This window comes from Vitis vinifera, chromosome 18 (assembly GCF_030704535.1).
Source record: "Vitis vinifera cultivar Pinot Noir 40024 chromosome 18, ASM3070453v1".
In the NCBI taxonomy this organism is placed as follows: Eukaryota; Viridiplantae; Streptophyta; class Magnoliopsida; order Vitales; family Vitaceae; genus Vitis; species Vitis vinifera.
Window position 1 is genome coordinate 6,078,490 of NC_081822.1, and position 23,559 is coordinate 6,102,048.

Here is a 23,559-nt window from a genome sequence, read left to right on the forward strand (position 1 = left end):
GAATCTATCCTAAACTTTGGGGGAGAATAGGGAGTTTTTACGTGGATAACTTTGGCTTTCATTGATTCTTTAATCGTTATTTTTTCCATTATTAATGTCATATCCAAGTATTCATATCTGTTAAAATCTGGGGGCGTGAAGGATCCCATTTGGACACATATCTACACCTGACACATCTGAAACCACTAAGTATCCTATAGCCTTAAAGCCAGAGATGATAGCTTTAAGCTTTTTTCTGGTTTGGCTTGTTGCCCACGAGATGAAGCTGCCTAAATTTGTGAATTATAGAACAAAAATTTCCTTTGATTGGTTGTCCCAAGTTGGTGCTTGTTTCTCACATATGTCCATGCAAACTGATATGCTATAAAATCTTCTAGAGGAGGTTTTATCTTAATTTATCCATCTGAGTTAATAAATATTTTCTAGTAATCAGTTTACCTTACAAAAAGCATCCTATAAAGTATCATGTCACTTTTTTTTTCCCCTGTGAATGTCATCAGCTTTTCCATTGTGATAATATGTCAGTGTTGTAGATTGGGAGGGATTTCCATCCTTTAGCCCAAAGATGAAATTATCCTAAACAATTGACCTTCCATCCAGGCATTCAATAATTGAACCTCATTATTGAGTTGTTGTCTTCACCTTATTAGAGTTCTTCTTGGTGTTAGGTAATGAGCAGTGGTGTTTATCCTTCTAGTTTCACTGTAAGTGTTAATGTTTTCCTTTTATCTTTATGCGATTTGTTTCTCGTGTTGAGACTATATGATCGTAAAATTGGCATTATCTCCTAAATCTCTTAGGTCATGTGGGGAACCAGAACATCAAAATGTGGACTTTTTGTTTGTGTTGTAACTGGCATTATTTTACTGTGCAGGATCTACATGAAACTGCTGATGATCTTTCACACACACTGCCTATGGGTATTGTCCATTCCTCGGGCAACCTTGATGACCAGGTTTGTTATTCCTGAACAACAAATTAAAGGTGGCATGATTCTTTTGCAGTTTGTATTCGTTTCTGGAGTCCTCGATATTTAGTTTCCAACTTCTGTTTCAATGCCTTAAGTCAAGAATAGTATTTCACTGATGGGGTGGTGTCTTTTCTGAACATATATTTTGCCATCTCTGGTGTGCACAAATATATGAAGTTACAGTGCATGCGGCATTTATTGGTTGGGCAAGGCTATATAACTTATGTCTTCAAAATCCCAAACTACTCATTATTTTCTATTTGCATGCAATTCTATGGCACTGAATTTTCAGTTGTCAACCTGCAGGAAACTCTGGTTGAGCTTGCTAATGCTTCAGAGACAGAAATGGACATTCCTGGTAACTTCGATTAGGTAACATTTTACTTAGCTTTACAGTGTGCTATGTGAATGCCAGTTGGGGTATGCCATAGTAGCCTCTAATGTTTTCTCACGCTTCTATGTATAGGTCAAACTTGCTGATTCCCATGTAAGTAGAGACAAGGCAACCTGAAAATTGTGAGTTGATGGCCACAGCAATTGTGCACCAACCGAATGATCATCTGTTGACCTAAGGGGGCTCACTGCTGGTTTAACGTACAGTAGATATATCTGAGAAGATGATTATTGTTGATATGAATGTTGGGATCCTGTTTGTGGAGTTAGGAGACATGCTTTGAGTGCTTTTTAGCAGTCTATAATGTATGATCAATTTGCTAGGGTTTATTCTAGTTGGATATTATTACACTTTCAATTTTTAACATGGTTAAAATGTTTGAGGATAATTTATATTAAAAAAGCGAAAATTCTGCAAGGATGAATATAATTTGGCATTATTCTGATATGGAATGCAAGTTTTGCAATAAACAAATCAGGTTGACCCTTAATGCACATGCTGGGAATATGCATGCTCTTGTTACTTGTGTTTGATTGTGAAAAAAACAGAATAGACGTGATTCACTAAGCAACGAATTCTGAAGTACTTGGATTGGGATTGCCTAGGAAACAAGACAGGTCATTTCCGTTAAGAATAGATGCAATTCCTAAATCCTGAAAGTTAAAAGACCATGTAATTTACATTTTAATGCCACTGATCTTTTGGTAGCTGCTTCCATGGTAATGCAGAGTGTAGATGGTAGGAATCACACGCCACAAATTCCTCAATTGTATCGAGTGGCACCAAAGCAATTGCTAATAGGTGGGTCATGGTATCATTTTGGGTTCGCAGTTCTTCAAAACAACCTAAAAATCCTCTTTATCTACTCTAAACGCTCTGCCAACTGTCACTTTCCTAAGTGATACTGTAGAGCTTCATCAGATCAGACAGACGAGCTTTGGGAAGTAAAATAACGCATATGCATGCATATGTATCTGTATCCGTGTGTGCGTGTATTATTGAAACTTTCATTTCATTTCTTCAAGGCATAAACATTTCACATTTATTCTATTTCTTAATAGGTATGTACAAAATTATCGAATCCTCAATATTGCTATGATGTTTCTATATCCTCAGAAGAGAAAAACATGGACTTCTAGAATCCATGCGATTCTTCAATTTAGATGCAACAGGGTACACCAATTTGAAAATTTCAAAAGAAAAATGATAAAAAAAAATATAAAAAAAAAAGTAAGAGAAAAAACATTTTAGGCAGAAGGGCTTAGCTCAAAATTGCAAGGGTCATGGAGGGGAACAGGAAGAGCTCAAACCAGATGCTCAGTCAAACACCATTATCGGGTATCTTCACGTACTCCTCCATGCAAAGAGTTCATCTGCCTGCTCTTATTCAAAGACAACTCAGAAACATCTTGAATCATCCGAATCTTCATCTAAGGGAGTCACCGAGTCAAATAAAATTAGAATCGCCCCATCTCTGTACCACTCAGTCAACTGGGACTATGGTATGGACAAACCAAAACACCCTATTACGGTGAGTGCCGCCCAAGAGCTAAAAGAATCCCCTTTAATAACGAGAGCTTCCTACTCATGGAAATCCTCGTAAGGTGAAGTTCCACTTGAAGAGTCACTTTCAAATGCTGTTGTGGTCTCCCTTGGAGATGAGGGAAGCGACTCTCTCTGCTGAGAGGATGAACCTGATACAGAGGATTTGAATTAGTTTTGAGTAGTATAGTGGTCCTGAAAAATCCCGTGGGTATTTTGCACACATCCACAAAGAATCAAGTGGAGATCATTACAATCAAAAGAAATATCACACAAACCTTTTTGCCCCCTTGAGCGGAACTTCTTTGTGTGCCGCCTAAGAAGCCTCTTGGCTTTTGTTATAGTCAGCTGCCGAGCAAAGGGAGAAAACTCTACATCACTTTCACTCCACTCACCCTGGAACTCATTATCTGCTTCACCCCTCATAGTCCGAAGCACAAATGCCTTGGCTTTGCGACGCTGAGTATTGAAAAGGCCCCTTATGGAGGTGACAAATCCATCACCTGCTCCATCAGTGGGACGCTTAGGCCAGGATATTGGTAAATCAGATTTTCCAGCCTGATTTGTATCGTTGTCGCTGAAATTAAGATCGTTGTCAGGAACACCAGTTACACTGGGTTCCTTCTGACTATGTGCCTTATCTTTAAACTTCTTACCCTACACAGACCGAATGTCAGAGGTTCAATATGCAAAGAGGTCAGACTTGCAGCAGAAAGAAGAATTTGATTCAAACTGTGCTCTTAAATGGAAACAGATTCCAGGTTGTTGAAATTTGCACTTGTGGTGGGCAGGGGTATATAATGCTTCAGTTCAATATATCAAGGCATGGATGCAGAATAGTACCTGCATTCCTGTCACAGACTTGAGAACACCCCATATAATATGCTTCTTTACTCGTGAGAACAGCCTCCTCCAAGTTCCAGTGAACTCAACACGGTGAAATGTATCCATCAGCAACTTTAAATCACTCACAGCAAATCTTGATCCTTCATAAGTAACCAGTAGCTCAACCTACAGTATTATGATATGAAACATTTTACTTCAGACCAGTATCAAAGGGACAGGAATCTCTGGATTATGATTTTGCAAAAACTGAACCAACCTGGCTAATCTTGATATTATGAAACTCCATCATTTTTCGAGGCCTAGATCGTTTATCATCATTTGACTTCCCTACTTTTTTTTCTTCATGAGATGAACGTCCAGATTTGATAGGTTTGGAGTCTTTGAGTTTATTTCTAGAGGGATCATCTTGTTGCTCAATGAAACCAAGAGGCCCACTTTTTGATGAAGGAAAGTTTGAAGAATGAGCCTGTAAGACAAGTTCATTAGCCACAGATTCTGCCACATTCTCTTCCCATGTTCGGTCAAAAGAAGATGATCGTCTTAGCTCCGGAGTTGAACCACAAACAATATTTGCTTTCAGGTTTTGCAACTTTGACACCTGCAAATGGGTTCAAGAAAATTTTGAAAAATGATGTGTTGATTTAAGGTTACGAAAGAATGCTATGAAGTTAGAGCTGGCTCCGGCCTGAATGAGATCATTAAAGAATCTAAAAATCATTAAAGAGGCTTCATCTATTATGTTTAAGTCAAAACATTGGACAAGCAATTGCATTTTTTGTTACATGTCCCTATGACTAATAAAACAATTTAAGTAGAAATGAAATAACATAAAGAGTCATGTGAAACTCACTTGAGCAGAATCAGGAGGAACAGAAGATTGACTAGGAGGAAAAGTAAAGGGTAATATGGAGGAACTTGATTTGGTGGGCATCTCTGATTCTTTGGTTGAATGACTGCTTGATGAAGCTTCATGTATTGATGCACCCTTTTTAACTCGTTTTGAACCAGCAGTGGTTGAAACCTTCCAAACTTCCTGCATATCATAAAGTTAATCACCATCATCACCTAGTTTCTGCAATAGGCCACTTCTTTTAAAGCACCAGAGTCTTCAACTAATCTATCACTGTTAGATGAGGGTCTTCTCAACTATGAAAGATCTCCCATATTCTCTACATTTCTCTTCTTAAGAATAAAACTAACCTGTACTTTTGTATTTGATTCCTTGTACTTTTGTTTGAGGGTCTTCTCAACTATGAAAGATCTCCCATATTCTCTACATTTCTCTTCTTAAGAATAAAACTAACCTGTACAGTATTTTCTTGTATTTGATTCCTTGTACTTTTGTTTTTCTTTGGTGGAAGGATTCCTCATCCTTCTCTTGTACTTCCTTTTTATCAATATATCTCTTTGTCGTTTCCTATCTAAAAAAAAAAAAAGAATAAAACTAACCTGCCGCCGTTGGGAGTCTTGCTCTTCTTCTGGGAATAAATACTCCCACATCATTCTGTACATCGTCTCTGTCAAATGTATCTTTAGGGGGTAGATCTCGACCTGGAGGTGGAAGCATGGCAAGTGTTACACAAAGAACTAACAGGTAATAAATTTCACATGTTCTCCAAACCAAGAACCAATTCCCAAAACTTAAACTATCCAGTAAGTGAGACTGACTAATTTATTTTATTTTATTTATTTATTTGATGAGATGTGAGACTGATTAATATAACTAGTGAAGAACACATGTGGATCATTTTACCAAGTGGTGCAACTTAGGCTGATTGAGTCGGGATGATAGCCAACCAAGTTCAACTCATATATTAAGTTCAACTGCCAAAGCCCAATCCAACCCAAGATTCATCCTAAGCCTATGTATCTAAACTTGGTCAAAATCAGGTTAGAAAATATATGTTTAGGTTGGTCGGGTTAGTATGTAGTATATAAACTTTACATCCATTTCACTAAATATTTTACTAATAAACCATATTTAATGAATAAAAACCTGACCAGAAGTTTTGAACCTTTGCAAACCAATATGCCAACATGTAAATTTTACAACATCCATTTGCTCAACCAACCCCATAACTACAACCCTATGCAATGGCCAATCAAATGAATCAAAAGCTCTAAAATAAAAACAAAAGCAAAATAAAATAACTATCATTCTACCAGTTTATATGACATTTTGAAACAAATTCCGAGTCAACCATCACAATTATAAGAGTTACACTACATGTTTCAAGAAGAAATTTCAATTCATAATCCATTCATAATTATGAGAAAAATTGATTTCTCTAACTCATTCTTAGGAAGAAAAAAAAACATACAAATGTACATCCCACAAGTAAATTTAGAGAGTCAAACTAATGGTTCATTGACATTAAAGCAACCAAATCTTCAAAGTAAATTTAGAGAGTCAAACTAATGGTTCATTGACTATCATATTCTATGTAACATTTAAAATAATAAATATATCTCAGTACAAAGTAAATGGATATTAATACATTATTATTATTATTATTATTATTATTATTATTATTTTGGACAGAGATAACCATTTTCATTTATCTTAAAAAAATAAATACAAAAAGGACAAGCAATCCAATAACGATGTACAAAAAAGTAATCAAGTAACCAACTGTCAAGCCACATAGCAAAAAATATAAAGATGAGAAATATAGCACACTTAAGAGGGAAGAAAGTCTCCAACAAAGGAGGGAGTAACCTAGATCATTGACAACATCTATGATTTTGCGTATCTAATCATCAAACGTCCATGAACCTCTTTCCTTATTAATGATCCAAGATATAATAGGCAAAAGCTCCCACTGTGGTTAGTGTAGAAAGGCCTAAAGCTTTTGCCTATAGCAATCCTTCCAACAATACCAAAATCTTTGCCTTAATAGCCAACCCCACACCTACCTACTTAAAGAAAGCTCTCAATACCATATTAGAGTAAGCTCTAATCATGCCACCAATACCTATCTGACCAAAGTTGCCTAAGGAACATTCATCAAAATTTAACTTTACTAAACCCACTACAAGGGTGGACCAACCAATTACAACTATCTTCCTCGACTTGTTTGAGAAGCAAACACTTTTCCAATCCAACATTAAAAGAAACAAAAGAATATTTGTACAAGGCTTGGTAACCGAGGCCCAAAGAAAAGAAAAAAAAAAAGTCAAGTCCTAATCAACATCTATAAATCTTCATCTGTCCTCTTGGAATTTTAATTTTTATAGTAATCTCGCTGATACAGAAATTGAACTCCTTCAAAGACTCATGTCCTCCCTTAGTTTAGTGCATTTTTCTCCTTCTGTGGCAAATTCAAGAAATTGGTCTTTGTTCTCATTACGCTTGTTTACTATTAATTTTTTTTCTTAGCCTTATCAAATTTCTCAAATCCTGTCTTGCTCCTTCCAGCCAAGTTTTTGTGGAGATCAAAAGTCCCTTCAAAGGTTAAAGCTCTTGCTTGGTTGGTAGTATATGGGAAAGTAAACACCAATGACAAGCTGCAATTGAGAAGACCCTACAAATCCCTTTGTTCTCAGTGGTGCATTCTATGCAAAGGAAATGGAGAATCGATTGACCACCTTTTTCTACATTGCCCTTTAACTATTAAGCTTTGGCACAAACTCTTCAATCTAGCAAGGTTGGATTGGGTTCCACCAAGGAGTATTGAAGACATGATAATTATTGCATTTAGAGGTTTGGGGAATTCAATTAGAGGTAAGACACTTTGGAAAATTGTTTGCCTCACTTTGTTGTGGATTGTGTGTCAAGAGAGAAACACCAGAATATTTTAGGATAAGGGGAGAAGGGAAGGAATGTTATGGGATTTACTTCATTTCTATTCCTTCCTATGGGCCTCTTGTACTGTTGCTTTTAAAGGAATTCCTCTTAGTGTTTTACAACTCAACTGGACTGCAGTTTGTGATTCAAAAGTTTGAGATAATTAGAGATTATCTTTGTATATAGTTTTCTATAGAGGGGTGTATTCCTACTTTGACCAAATTCTGTATTTTGAGCGAAGGATCTCTCATCCTTCTTTTGTATCTTTACTACTATTAATACAACATTCTTTGTTTCTAATAAAAAATAAAAAAAAGATCTCCATCTGTCCTTGAAAATCCTTGCATTTCTCTCCAATCATATAAACCATATCAAGGATAATATGGCCATCCACCAAAGAATTTTCCCTTTCTGAAGGTTTCCAAAGAGATACCCATCATTTCCATCATGCCTTCTAGGAGGAATGCAATCAAGATTGGCTAAGCAAAACAATCTTTGCCAAAGTGCTAGCGTGGTGGTATAATGAAGAAAGATATGATCAGTTGACTCACTACTTTTCAGACACAACACAAAGATCTAACATAAGAGATTTGTAAGGCTTCCTCAATTAATGCATGTCATTGGAACTAACCTGTTTATTAGCAATAAGCCAAGCAAGAGCCTTATAACTTAGGTGGAGCTTTAGAGATTCAGATTAAGTTAGCAAGGGCAAATGAGGTGAAGACGAGAGGGAGGGGTAATTGAAAGAGCTTTGTAAGATGAGCTGATAGTGAAAAGACTCGAGGATGTCAATGACCAGACCCTTTCATCTATAAAAGAAGTTGATAAGTACACGACCCAATGAAGAGGGGAATCTAGAGGTCTCAACAAATGCTGAAATTCCAAGATGGACTAATAGATGGCTGATTTTTTTTTTTTTTTTGATTGGAAACGACACAAATATATATTAATATAAAAAGGAAGTACAAGAAGAAGGATGAGAAATCCTCCAACCAAAGACAACTAAATTACAGGGAAATACACATAAAATAAACGAACACCCACTAAGGACCAATGTAGATGGCTGATTATATTAGAGAAAATAAACATATTCCTTATCCTTATGACTCAAAACAAATTTAGAAATTGAAATTTGAAAGGACTCTTACCCAAAGAAGTATTTTCCCATAGCCGAATTTTTGTGCCATCTCCCATGGTGGAATTCGAGAAATCATTTTAAACTTGAACAATGGCATTCTAAGGGTAACGATGTGACCAACTAACAACCAAATTGGCGCAACCATAAATACTTAGGATGACTCTATGCCAAAAAGTGTTGCTCTCTCTAGAAAGCCTCCACAACTACTTTCCAAGAAGGGCTTTATTCCTTAAGGAGATTCTCCCCAAACCCAATCCTCTAACCCTCTTCAGTTTACATATGAGATCCCACCTAACTAGGTGGTCTCTTTTCCTTTCCCCAAACCCTGACCACATGAAGTTTCTCTATAATTTCTCAACCTTGTAAGCTACTTTGGTTGAGACCTTAAACATCGAAAGGAAATAAGTGGGGATAAGAGATAAATAACATTGCACGAGGGTTATTCTACCACCCAAAGACAAAAAGGCTTTCTTCCAACTACCTAAACGACAAGTGATCCTATCTAACACCGGATCACAGAAAGAAGTGACTAGAGGATTTCCCCCTAAAGAGAGACCTAAATGGGTAAGGGGTTAAACAAATACTCTACAATCCAACAACAAGGCTAAGTCTTGAATAGAGTCCTCACTCACATTAATACCAATCAAGAAGCTTTTTTAGATTGATCTTTAATCTTGATATATGTCTAAAAATCATTAAGATACACAAGATTTTGCAACTACTCCCAGTTAGCTTTTGAGAAAAAAAATGGTATAATCTGCATATTGAAGAAGTGATATACTTGTCCTATCCTTCCCTACCAAAAAGCCTTCTAAAAACTCCTTATCTTTAGCTCTTACAACCATCCTACTCAAAGCATCTGCAAGAATGGTAAAAAAGAAAAGGGGACAGAGGATCACCCTATCTTAATTGACCTAACCTTTGGCAACTTTGTTCACTAGAATGGAAAAACTTGCAAAAGATAAACATCTCCACATCCAGAGCATCCACTTCGGACTGAAGCCTTTCCTCAATCAAGCATGATCTAAAAAGCCCAAATTTCACATCGTCATAAGCTTATTCAAAATCTATCTTAAAGAACCCTCCTTATTTTCAGAGCCTCTTCTTTCATCTACCACTTCATTTGCCACTAGAATATCATCTAGGATTGTCTACCTCCACCAAAAAACACCTTGAGACCAATGCATAGTATCATGCAAAACCTTGTGAATGTGGAGAGAAAGCACTTTGGCTCTAACCATATAGAGATTAGGAATCAAACTTATGGGCCTAAAATCAGCCACTACAAATATCTGAATTTTTTCTTGGGGACCACAGCAATAGAAGTGGCATCGGTACTCTTATTAATGACCTCACTATTGTGGAATTCCAAGAAAACCTTCATCAAATCCTCCTGGTCTGAGGAGGTTTTAGAAAGTTGGTGATCCTTCATCAATATCATAATGAAAAAGGCTGTTATATGCTGTGTCCTTGTTTTCAAAGGTTTCAAAATGATGGATCAATGACTTCTGCAAACAGATGTATCAAGCTCTATGCCTCTCTCTTCCACAGTTAACCCATCAGAAAACCACCTCTTCTGCCCAATCAATTCCATGCAAAGAAACATCAGAGTTTATAAGAACACTGGACTTTCATTCTAGTTATTAAATTTCTATTAGTTTTGAGTCATTATTATATCAGAAGATAAGAAAAATCTAATTAAGAAAAATAAGAAAGCTGGCTACCTGGAAAAGTTCAAGAGGAGAGTGTCCATCCTTCGGAGCTCCCTGCTGTGCATCTACTCGTAGCATAACCTTTCTGCATCCAGAAAAATTGGAATTGTGACTTTTCTGGAGGATGCTTAGAATTATTTGGAACAGGTGACTAAGTCAATATTCAGAAGAAGATTAGTCTTATTAAAAACAATTTGTTGGAAAAAAACATAAATTTACAAAAGCCATCCATCTTATAACTTCTGCCATTTTTCCTCCTTTTCGATAGATTTGGGCAATAATTTTTATGGTAAATATGTACAAATGCCATTGACACACATACGAACACCTAAGTGCATATATAATAACCATGTCTGTGTTGTATGTACCTGTATGTATATTTTTTTTATCAGAGTATATATCTCTATGTGCATTTGTAAATTAACCATCTAAATTTAATTTTATCTTATTTTGATAGGTACCCTTTTTGGTCCCTATGGGACAACCCAAAACCTCCCACAACCCCACCCCAACCTCTTGCCATTTCAGCCAGGCCTCAAGGCTAGACTATCTGAAGTTTTGAAATTAGTCTTACAAATGCAATGGCCATTAACTACAAGAAAAATAACCTAAAGGTACCATTCAGTGCAAACAAGGCAGGAAAAAGTGCATACTTTCCCCATTCAGGCGGAGGATTCCATGCAGACAAAAGCATATCAGATTTTACATTAGGCAGGCAGTTTCTCACAACAAAATACTTCGTTGTAAACTGAGCAATACCAACATCTTTGTAATCCCGGTCAAAATCATAAAACTGTTGAAAAAAAAAATGGTATCAGCCATACTTCTGGAAAAATCAAATGTTTCCAAAACTGCAATTAAAGCAAAATGCATCACAGAGCATTCATGAGGAATAAGTCAGCTATAACAAGTTTAAAGTTCAGAACAAAATTAAAAATATAGAAAGGTCTCATAAAAAACCACAGCTACCAATAATTAAGTAAAATTGCCACATGAACATAGAACATTATAAATTGCAACATACATGAACATTAGTATTTACACACATGCACACACACACACACACACGGGACAGAGTAACCAACACTGGATATATTTTCTTTCTGAAAGAGAGCTCAATAAGCTCACATGTAATTTTCTGTCTGTTTCATAACCCTTCAGCCTGGACAGAGACAGTTACCAATAAATAGCAATTTTAATTTTAATTGAATATATCCCACTATGTCCAGCACAAACAGTTCCCAAAATAACAGCCTATTGAATAATTGAGCAATTTGGCAGGAAGGAAATAGGAAAATTTTAGCAATTTTGATCAGTCAGTTGAGAAGGTGTTTGAATATTCCAAGTTTTCCCTAATGTTATGATTCATGACAAGAAAACAAGTTAAAGGAGGGAGAGAAAATACAACTAGAATATACTCCGCCAGAATCTTGATGTTCTCGAAGAGCCACTAGCTTCTGATTTCTATATGCTTCTTTCTTTATTTATTTTTTTCCTTCTCTTCAATTGTAGTCAAGAGAGTCTCTGATACATTCATATCTTTAATAAATTATTTCTTTTATACATAGGTCTGTTTAACATGGAACTTCCTCTATGCCTATCCCAACCTGTGCTGGCTACACTAGGCTCAAGGGCTTCTCCAATAAATTAGTGTTGAGGCACATTTTAAACATCCAAAGGTTGGAACAAAGAAGAGATAGTCAACCACAAATCTGTATAGAGCCTTAGACCAATACAAGGGTCAGCTCTCCCATTTCAAGGGCAACAGGTTGATTCAAGTTCAGTAGTGTTTAAATGTTGCTATCACCATAATCTGGAACTCAGTATTTAAAAGGAGAGTCAAGGATGCCACAATAGAATCAAGCATCCCCATGCAGAGGGCAATAAGAGTAATGAAAACCACTCCAGTTAAAGAAATCTGAAGCCAAAGTAACTCCTAGACAAAGTTAGGGATCCAATCAATAAGCCTGTAATCAGGGTTCCTGTTCCTGTGCCCCTTGCCCTGTCTCATCCTTTTTCCAAAGAGAACAATTTAACTGCCAAATAGTGTCTGTACATGTCAACCAAGTGCCTGGCATGCATGTTCAACTTGAAAATTCTAATTCTTGCCACATTGAACATGTCCAACACCGCCATGGCTGTTCTATAGTCACGGTTCTGCATCATTGTCAACCAGTATCCTAATATAGAAAGAGAAAAAAAAAAAAAAGAGATTATCCAGTTCATCTGTGTCAGAAGTCTGCCTACTTGCTTGATGAGGTGAATAAGGCACTGGTATGACTCTTTGGCAGGCGTTTTGAACAAAATGAAAGCAGATACAAGGGATTCAATACAACTTGAAAAATTCAATGAAAACTATTCTCCAGTTCTAGCAGTCAACATCTTAAATCCATGAAATGTTCCAAATATATCCTGCCTTATGAACATTGATAACAAAAATCCCTTGTATACAGGAACAGATTTAGCACCAAAATATTTAATAGCTAAGGCAACAAGACGGAATCTGGAAGAATAATCATGGCTATTTCACAAAATAAAAGGTGTTTAATCATCGTCTTGAGACACTCACCATGTCGCTTATCTCAGCTTCAGCAAAAGATTTACCATCCACAAGCATTCCCCAAACAACTTTGTTAATTTGTAAAGAAATGCGCATAGCATAAGAAGGACCTTTGTTCTTCTCCTTTTCCATCAGTCGTAGCTGTGCAGCATTTTGCAGAGCCATCCTCAATGATGCAGAAGCTGCTTTTCTGGCCTTTTGTGCATTTCCAAGCTCTTTCTTTAGTCTTTGCACCTGGAGAGGTGAATTTGTGCAGTTTATATTCTATTACATGTGGAACAATTGAAAGTTCATATACATTACAGACATAAATCTTATTTAGAAAGCAGATTGTAGCTTAAGGCCGACGATGATAGATACATAGATATAGAACAAGAAAAGATGAATGAGAAGCCAAGAAATTAGAACAAAAAATGGTTACTGAATCTCCAGATTTCTGAACAAATTTCTTCCAAGTGCAACATTAAAGCAAAATCTTCAACAAAATAGCATTTGAACCAAATAAATTCTATGTTTACAATGGCATCACTGTCTTGAAAAGAAGAATTCTATGATGATTACAAGTACTGAAAATAAAATATCTTTGTTAAATTAATCCACGCTAAAGCATATTAGAGTTTTTAAAACTAAGACTAGGTTTACGGCTTGAAATGCTTGAAACTGATTAGAACTTGCAAGGAAGGACTACTAAGTTGGCCTTCGATACAAAGACAACTAGCCTCACAGTGGAGTTACATCACATCTCAGTAATAATCACATAAATACATAATTGCAGACAGTGCCAATTTGAACGAATGTGATACAGGATCATATATATGATAACATGTGATAGAGTACCAGGAGTATCATACTCCCAATTGGATTTCCAACACAACTAAGGAGTTGCAATCTAAATTTTAACATAACAATGACTAGGAGTATGATATCCCATTGTAAGAACAGTAGATGCAGAATCTCCCCACAAAATTTCAATACATCTACAAGTGCACACTGATGCCACCTAAATTGCTCCAAATGATAAAAGGGTTTGATATAATCCTAAGAGTTCCCTTCTATATTACATGGGTTCGGGTACAGGTGTTAGGTGCGAGTACTTGTCTAGGTGTCATCCTTTGCATCCCAAAACCTTAGGACATGGGGATTCAACTGAAAAAGATCTCAACTATGGGTGTGAGTACTTGAATATAGCACTAATGAAAAATAAATTAACACTAAACATAAGCACAATAAAAAAAAGGTACAAGTTATCTATAATATTACATGGTTAATAAGATGCTAAGCATTATTTTTTGTTGATGTTACTGTTGATTATACACGAAGAACCTATTTATTATCAGTCTTGTGATCTAATAGGATGTTAAGAAAAATATTTTAGAAAACAATATACCATACTATTAGTAAACTTTGATTCAATTAAAGCTTCAAAAATTTATATTGATTTTGTAATAAAAATCTTCTAATAAGCTAGATGTTGATAAAATCTATTTCATAGTTGGTTTCTTATCATGCACAAATTTGGGCTTTTTTATATTAATTATTATAATTTATTTTTTAAGATATTAATTTTGATATTTATCCTTTTTATGCTATTATTTATTATATTAATTTTTAAAATTTATATGACATTAATTATTATATTTATCTTTAAATTTAATAAATTTTTTTTTTTTTTAAATTAAGAGATAAAGCCTTTTTTTAGTTACAAGAGTTAAAAATTAATTTAAAAATTCTTTATCTTTAATTACAATTTATTTTACACTATTATGTGACATGGAAAAAAAAAATAACAAAGAGATAAAAGAACAAAATAATTGTGTATCTAACGCAAATAAACCATGATTAAAAAAATTACTTTTATTTTTAGAAAAGATAGTACAGTCATGAGCTAAATAGCTAATATCCAATGAAATATAAATACATTTGACACAGATCTCATACTCGCATGTCATATCATATTGACAAAGGTATTTTGGCTGAAATTAACATGGCCATATACCAAATGTTCCCTTAATAGGACATCATCCAAGGAGTGGTAGAGAACAACAATATAACCATACTATATACATTTTTTTTAAATGTCCAGCCAAACCACATTAAATTTTGAGGAAATTTCCCTATCAATGTGTAATGAAGATGGACAATAGTTTTAGTTGGAATTAAATTAGGATTAGTATTTATTGGAGTCAAATTAGGAATAGCTAATTAAGTTATAGGAGAATTAGAATCATAGTCATAATAGGTTATTAGAATCCTAATGGACTTTGGATTCTTAGAGAAGCCTAAAACAAGGCTAATTGGTGTAAACTAAAGTAATTGATTAGTGAATAAATAATATTAATTTTTTTGCAAGCGTCGCAATTCTCAAGGGTGAGACTCCTAAAAGGCTTTAGTGAAACTCTAAGGTTTCTATCTCTTCTTCTTCGTATCTTCTTTCTCTATATTTTTTATTTTATTTATCTCTACCATAATCTTTATCACTTGCTTCTCTCTTTAAACCCTAACTCACCTATTTCATTGAAGGTAACCGTCCTAGGTTTGTCCTATATCTGTTTTGCTATCAAAAGCAAAAGTTCTTGGCTTGAAGGCATATGCAATTGAGGAGCGGTGCAACTTATGCAAGCATGAGTTTAAAAAATGCTTCTAACAATCAAGATGTCATTATGACACGCTTACAAGATCTTTACCACACAACAATCTCATCAAGATGCTATAATACAACTAAATAGCAAACTTGATGAGGTCATGAAGCTATTAGAAAAGAGTAAAAAAAAACAATGTCTGATTGATTCAGATAATCGCCTCGTAGACCACATGAAGAACAAGGCAATTTTATGATGGGAAATAAAAAAGGGGCAAAATCTTTGAGCAAAATGACGATGTGACAAAAAATGTACTTCTTGAAGTTGTTGAATTATGTCAATCCAAGGTTACTTTGATTGGTATGTTATGCTCAAAAGTAGAAAAGTTCATTTTGTGAAGGCAAAGTTGAAAGGAGCAACACGTCTATGGTAGCATAATATTAAGAATTGGCTTTACAGAACTCGAAAACCACCTATAGACATGGGATGAGATGAAGTTAAAAATGAAGGAGTACATTCTCCTCATTGACTATGAACAACTCATGTACGCAAAATTATTTTCCCTTAAACAAGGTACTAAGTCAAATGAAGAATATACGAAAGAATTTCATGAGTTGAGCATTCAAAATCAAGCGCAGGAAAGTGATGCTCAACTTGCAACCTATTATAAAGCTAGACTTCAAATGGAGATTCAGCTTGAGAAGATAGCTATACACTTATATTGTGGATGATGTTTATCAATTAGGTCTTAAAATAGACGAATGGCTAGAGTGTCAAGCTTCCAAACTTCCAATTTCACAAATTGGGAGCACTTTCTACAACTAGATAACAAGAAAACCAGTAAGCACAACAAACTCCCAAACTTCTAACCATGTGAATGGTGAGGACAACAATCAACAAGCTTCGCATGCACCTAATAGAGATGATAATAAGGGTGAAACCATAGTTGTTAACTCATAAAATGTTTCGTGTATTGTTTTTCTATTTTTCCGTATTGTGTGTCATATCGTATTGTATATCATAAATTTTTTTTATATAGAGAAAAATAAATAGAAAATAAGTATATGTGTGAATATCTAGTGAAAGTATGAAGTATAAATTATTATATATCCAATTTTATGGAAAATGGTAGGATCTAAAGAGTTAATCTATATTATATCATATGAGAACATTGAATGTTAATGTTTTGACAAGTTCAAATTAACAGAATATAACTTTAATTTATAGATTCATCACATAATCCCCAAAAATAAACTTCTTTGTATGTGTATGTGTGTGTCTTTATGTGTTATTTTCAAAGTTACAGCTTTTCAAGTCTGCCATCATTCATTTTCCACCCCAAAAAAAAAAAAAAGCTAATTCATTAAGTAAAAATTTTTATTCACTAATCACCATCATTTTCATTGTCAACATTCAAACCATTCTGTTGAGAGAGAGAGAGAGAAAGGAGAAAAACCTTATTCACATTCATTGTAATCTCTACTTACAATTGAGAGATATATATATACAAGGCTAGGAGTCCTAACTACCATACATGTGACCTATATTAACTAGGAAAGATAGTATACTATACATACATTATATTCAACACTCCCCCTCAAGCTGGAGCATATACGTCATATGCACCAAGCTTGTTACAAATATATTTAATCCTAGGACCTCTGAGAGATTTAGTGAAGATGTCTGCTAGTTGATCATTTGAATTGACAAAACTTGTAGCAACACATCCTGATGCGATCTTCTCTCTAATGAAATGACAGTCAACTTCAATATGCTTGGTCCTTTCATGAAAGACTGGATTGGATGCAATATGTAATGCGGCCTGGTTATCACAGATGAGTTTCATCTGTTCATCCTTTCCAAATCTCAACTCCTGAAGAAGATGTCTCAACCATATGAGTTCACATGTTGCCAAAGCCATAGCTCGATACTCGGCTTCAGCGCTAGATCTGGCCACTACATCTTGTTTCTTACTCTTCCAAGATATTAGATTACCTCCAATAAAAACACAGTACCCTGAAGTGGAACGTCTATCTGTGGGTGAGCCAGCCCAATCTGCATCTGTGTAACCAACAACTTGAGTATGACCTCTGTTCTCGTACAATACACCTTGGCCTGGTTTACTTTTGATATATCGAAGAATACGGATTACGGCATCCCAATGGCTATCACATGGTGACTGTAGGAATTGACTAACAACACTCACAGGAAAAGAAATGTCTGGACGAGTAATGGTGAGATAGTTCAATTTACCTACGAGCCGTCGATATCTCCCGGGGTCTCCTAAAGGCTCCCCCTGTCCTGGTACAAGTTTGACATTCGGATCCATAGGTGTGTCTACCAGTTTACAGTCTAACATACCGGTTTCTTCCAGGATGTCTAAAGCATACTTCCTTTGGGAAAGGACCACACCAGAACTGGATTGAGCTATCTCAATTCCCAAGAAATACTTGAGTTTCCCCAAGTCTTTGGTCTGAAAGTGGGTAAAAAGATGTTGCTTTAGTTTCTGAATACCATCCTGATCACTGCCTGTAATGACGATGTCGTCCACATAAACAACCAGATAAATACACTGCCCCAAGGAGTTATGATGATAAAAAACTGAATGGTCTGCTGTACTGCGAAGCATGCCAAACTCTTGAACAACAGAACTAAAACGGCTAAACCATGCTCGAGGAGATTGTTTCAAGCCATATAGAGAGCGGCGTAACCTACACACTAAACCAGACTCCCCCTGAGCAACAAAACTAGGAGGTTGCTCCATATAAACTTCCTCAGCAAGATCACCATGAAGGAAGGCATTTTTAATATCCAACTGATAAAGAGGCCAAGAACACATAGCAGCCATGGACAGAAGCAAGCGGACAGAAGCAATCTTGGCAACAGGGGAGAATGTGTCACCATAATCAGAACCATAAACTTGAGTATAGCCTTTAGCAACTAAGCGGGCCTTAAGGCGATCAACCTGACCATCAGGACCAACCTTAACTGCATAGACCCAACGACAACCAACTGTAGATTTACGAGGGTAAAACAACAAGATCCCAAGTGCCATTAGAGTGCAGAGCAGCCATTTCATCCACCATTGCCTGTCGCCAGCCTGGATGGGAAAGAGCTTCATGGGTGCTCTTTGGAAGAGAAACAGAGGATATAGCAGAAACAAAAGCAGAATAGGGTGAAGATAATCGATGATAACTCAAAAAATTGTAAATAGGATGAGGATTACGAGTAGAGCGAGTACCTTTCCGAACAGCAATGGGTAAGTCATTAGGAGAAGGCAGAGTCGGGGCAGGTGAAGCCGAAGGGATAGGAAGTGAGTCAGCAGGTGCCTCAGGAAAAGGGAGAGGAGCAACGACACGAGGGCGACGATGATAAACCTGAAGTGGTCGAGGGGGCATAGCATCAGGTGGGGAGACAATGGGAATGGGCAAGACTTCAGAAACAGGAAGAGACTCAGAAGTGGTGGAAAAGAATGGTGAGTCCTCAAAGAAGGTGACATCAGCGGAGATAAAGTACCGATGAGTCTCAAGGGAATAACAACGATAACCCTTCTGAAGTCTGGAATATCCCAAGAAGAGGCACTTCATGGCCTTGGCGGAAAGCTTGTCCTGTCCAGGAGTGAGAATATGAACAAAGCAAGTACAACCAAAGACACGAGGAGGAAGGAAATAAAGTGGTTGGTCAGGGAAAAGAAGGGGGTGAGGAATCTGATCGTGTAAGACAGAGGAGGGCATACGATTAATCAAATAACAAGCGGTAAGAACAGCGTCCCCCCAAAAACGAAAAGGAACATGATTATGGAGGAGGAGAGTACGAGCTGTCTCAACAAGATGTCGATTCTTGCGTTCAGCTACCCCATTTTGTTGAGGAGTATGAGCACAAGAAGACTGATGAAGAATCCCATGATGAGACATAAACGAAGTAAATTGGGCTGAAAAATATTCCCTGGCATTGTCACTGCGTAACACACGAATAGAAATATTGAACTGGGTTTGGATTTCAGTATAAAATTTCTGGAAAATAGAGAATAACTCAGCTCGATTTTTCATTAAGAATAACCAAGTACATCGAGAATAGTCATCAATGAAAATGACAAAATACTGAAATCCTAAAGTAGACGCAGTCCGACAAGGACCCCAAACATCAGTGTGGACAAGCTCAAAAGGAGACTTTGCCCGATTATTCAAACGCTTTGGGAACGAGACACGAGTATGTTTCCCAAGCTGACATGACTCACACGGAAGCGACGACAAAGTGGAAAAATGAGGAACCATCTTCTGGAACTTGGAGAGACTAGGGTGGCCCAGACGATTGTGAATGAGGAGAGGAGCATCAGTGGAAATGCAAACTGCAGGAGATGAATCTGAGGTGAGGTGATAGAGGCCTTGAGACTCACGTCCTATGCCAATCGTCTTCCCCGTACTCCGGTCCTGCAAGGTCACAAATTTATCAGAAAAGGTAATAGAGCAATTAAGAGTACGAGTGATTTTGCTGATGGAAATAAGATTAAAAGGACATTCAGGAGTATAAAGGACAGAAATGAGAGGTAGAGAAGGCAGAGGAAGGGCCAAACCAATACCTTTAGCCACAGTTTGAGAACCATTAGCTAAGGTAACAGTAGGTAAATCAGAGGTAGTAGTAATAGAGGAGAAAAGATCCTTATTACCAGATAGGTGATCAGATGCTCCAGAATCTAGAATCCAGGGTCCAAGAGAAGATGTGTGGGTAAGGCAGGCAGAGGCATTACCAGGCTGGGCAACAGAGGCAATAGAAGCCTGAGATGTCTGAGATGCGGAGGAACTCGGAGGCTGAGGCAGCGGAGAATCAGAGGACTGGGCCATATGGGCAGTGCGAGGAGGTCTTCCATGTAACTGATAGCAACGATCGCGAGTGTGGCCAAGTTTATTGCAATAGGTGCAATGAGGACGGTGGCCTCTACCTCGGGTACCACTGCGTCCTCCTCGAGAGGTAGTTTGAGAAACTAACACAGAAGAATCTGAAGCGCTATCAGATGGCAAAGTCTGAGTGGACGAGATACGGAGGAGGCGAGCAAACACATCATCCAAGGACGGAACTGATGAACTACCAAGAATCTGATCACGAATAGGCTCAAGATCCGGACGGAGGCCGATAAGAGTAAGGACCATGAAGAACTTGTCAAGCTGTGTTTGTTGAGCCCCAACATCAGGAGTAAGAGGCATCACAGTCAAGAACTGCTCCTTAAGAGAGGCAATCTGGCCAATATAAGTAGATAGATCCAAGTCCTGTTGGCTGAGATGGACAATAGCAGAAGCCACCTTATAAAGACGCTGGATATCATTCGTGTATAATCCTTTGGCCTGAGTCCAAAATTTAAAACAAGTTTTATAGGCCTGAAGATGAAGAAGAATTCGGGGATCAACCGATTGCCATAATACACTACACAACTGTGCATCTATCTTCCTCCACTGTACGCGGTCGACCTCAGGGATATCTGCCTCCTGTGTAATCAAGTGATCCTCATATCCTTGACCCATAAACCAAAGTTCAACAGAGGCAGACCAGGAAAGATAATTTTCACTCCCAACTAATTTCTCTGAAGTAATCATAGGAGATCCAGATATGACAGAGGAAAAAATGGAAGCTTTAGTAGCCATATCCACTTATCTGGAGAATGAAGTATGTTTGGATCGAAGAGAGCCCTAATACGGCTTCAAATTGCAGCGTGGCACCACTGAAAAAGGGAGACGGCCTCAAATCGCGGTGTGGTACCACCAGAAAGTGAGAAGAACACTTCCCAAGGCACGTGCAGGGATTGGAGTGGAGAAAAAGTGGTCGGAGCTTCGCCGGAAAGACTGTTTGGAGGGCCGACGGAGACAAAAATCCCCAAAAGAGGTACGTGCAGGGCTCGGATGGGAGAACCAGGGAGGTGGGAAGGCTGATCGGCGTCAGGCGAAGCTCGAGGAGGAGGCGCGTCGCAGGAAAAGCTCTCACGCGCCCCCACGCGCCGGCGCGTGAGATTCAACCGCCGACCGGAAAATTGCGCGTGGCCGGCGCGTGGCTGCTCTTTTGGTGCTAGTGCCTTCACAAAAGTTGGAGATCTCCTCCAGGCGCTCCTTCTGGTATGGTCGGTGTCGGAAAAATAGGTCGCCGGGAAATTTTGCCGGAAAGTTCGCCGGAAAATTTCGCCGGAAAATTTGCCAGCGGTGAGTGGTTTCTAACGACGATCCGACTAACCGGAAAGTATTGGGAGATGGGGAAGGTGACCGGAAAGAAACACGATCACCGGAAGGTTTCCCGGAGTTGATGACACGGAAAACAGGAAAGAATTAGGTTTTCTTCCTTGGCTCTGATACCATGTTGAGAGAGAGAGAGAAAGGAGAAAAACCTTATTCACATTCATTGTAATCTCTACTTACAATTGAGAGATATATATATACAAGGCTAGGAGTCCTAACTACCATACATGTGACCTATATTAACTAGGAAAGATAGTATACTATACATACATTATATTCAACACATTCAAATGAAAATTCTCCATTATTCATTGTAAAAATAAACTTACTTGAATTCTAATATAGTACTTGACAATAAAAATACAACTTTTAATATAAGATTATTTACCTATTTCTCCTTTATATGATCGATTTGTAATTTTTTAGTATATTTTAAATAGATAATATAATAAAAAAAAAATTAAAAAAAAAGAATTTATTTGATTTTATTCAAAAAAAATTATAGAAAAATAGTTAAAGATGTATGTATGATTGTATCGTGATATCACGTATCATATAGTGTATTGTAAATGTATGATAAGATACACTTTAAAATAAAATATGGATTGTGATACATATCGATTTTCATAAAAAATGTATCATATTGTGTATTGTAAGTTTTTAACAACTATGGATAAAACTTCAATGAGTATCGGAGATAAAAAGGTAAGCATGACTCCTTTATGCTTTAAGGGTGATAGGCATGGTCATTATGTTGTTGTGTGCCTAAGCAAAGGTTTACACTTTTGTATTGAAAAACCAAAATTTGAATTGGAGAGTTATTCAACGAAAGAAAAGACCTTTAATGAAGATGAACTTAGTGAAGAATACGATTGCTATGATGGTATGATAGAAGGTCATAGTCTTATAGTACAACCTTTGTTAATTGTCTCAAAGAGAAGAAGATTGGTGCCGTACTAGCATTTTCCATATATGTATCTCTTGCCAAGGAAGGTTATGTACCATGATTATTGATGGAAGTAGCAGTTTGAATACTTCGTAAGAGCTTATTGAGAACTAAATCTTAAAATAGATAAACATTCAAATCCATTCTAAGTAGCAAGGGTTAATGACTCCTCTATTTCGGTAAGTTTTCGTTGTTTGGTTATATTCTTTTTTTCGTAAGAATTTTGAAAAGTTTGTATGGTGTGAGGTCTTATTAATAAAAGTAAGTCATATTTTGCTTAGAAGATCTTGGACTTTTTATAGAAGGGTTCAACATGATAGCTACAAAAATACATATATTCTCATTCACAATGAGCATAAGAAGATCCTTTGTCGAATCAAAGAAGTCCTAACAATTAAGAAGCCAGAGAGGTCCAACCATAAAAAGATGTTTACTATGCATCAATTTGAAAAGGAAAGCATGGAAACTAAAATTATTTTTTCTCTAATAGCCCGAAGAGTGTGGATGAATGTTTTTTTTTTTTTTTTTGATAAGTAAACCAGAAATTCATTAAAGAAGAGGCAAAAAGCCACACAACATACAGGTGGTATACAAGGCGGCTAAGGCCTCTAAAACAAAAAACCAAGAGAGACTCACCACCCCTTAAGTGGATGCTAACCACTAAGAGTGTGGATGAATTTAAAGAGCAAGATAACAAATATCCAGTAAAAATATGTAATATCCTTGATGACTTTTCTAACTTGTGGACTGTAGAATTACCAAATCAACTTCCTCATTTGCGTAACATCCAACTTACTACAAGCTTGTTGATGACACACATTATTTTGAGAACTATCAATTTGTTTTACAACACTCAAAAGTCCTTCA

General features: G+C 36.8%; 2 protein-coding genes across 5 annotated transcripts in view; one reads left to right on the forward strand and one right to left on the reverse strand.

The window, feature by feature from the left end:
- Window positions 1-1,811, forward strand: part of LOC100257426 (GATA transcription factor 24) — a 34,237-nt gene extending 32,426 nt beyond the window's left edge. Inside the window, exons 9-12 of one of the 2 annotated variants that reach the window (XM_010666122.3) lie at window positions 669-704; window positions 875-955; window positions 1,277-1,342; window positions 1,437-1,811. In XM_010666122.3, the coding sequence (XP_010664424.1) occupies window positions 669-704; window positions 875-955; window positions 1,277-1,342 (183 nt within the window). In that variant the 3' untranslated portion in view covers window positions 1,437-1,811. The remainder of the gene's footprint in view (window positions 1-668; window positions 705-874; window positions 956-1,276; window positions 1,343-1,436) is intronic. The other variant, XM_010666123.3, reaches the window with a different exon arrangement.
- Window positions 1,812-2,379: 568 nt separating this feature from the next.
- LOC100254031 (protein SABRE) overlaps window positions 2,380-23,559 on the reverse strand; it is a 90,216-nt gene continuing 69,036 nt past the window's right edge. For 2 of the 3 annotated variants that reach the window (XM_010666125.3, XM_019216401.2), the window contains 9 exons: window positions 12,959-13,183; window positions 11,043-11,182; window positions 10,402-10,474; window positions 5,202-5,303; window positions 4,603-4,785; window positions 4,009-4,350; window positions 3,750-3,917; window positions 3,185-3,563; window positions 2,380-3,058 (listed from right to left, as the gene is read on the reverse strand). In XM_010666125.3, coding sequence (XP_010664427.1) covers window positions 2,946-3,058; window positions 3,185-3,563; window positions 3,750-3,917; window positions 4,009-4,350; window positions 4,603-4,785; window positions 5,202-5,303; window positions 10,402-10,474; window positions 11,043-11,182; window positions 12,959-13,183 — 1,725 coding nt within the window. In that variant the 3' untranslated portion in view covers window positions 2,380-2,945. Of the gene's footprint in view, window positions 3,059-3,184; window positions 3,564-3,749; window positions 3,918-4,008; window positions 4,351-4,602; window positions 4,786-5,201; window positions 5,304-10,401; window positions 10,475-11,042; window positions 11,183-12,958; window positions 13,184-23,559 lie in introns of those variants that run through there. The other variant, XM_019216402.2, reaches the window with a different exon arrangement.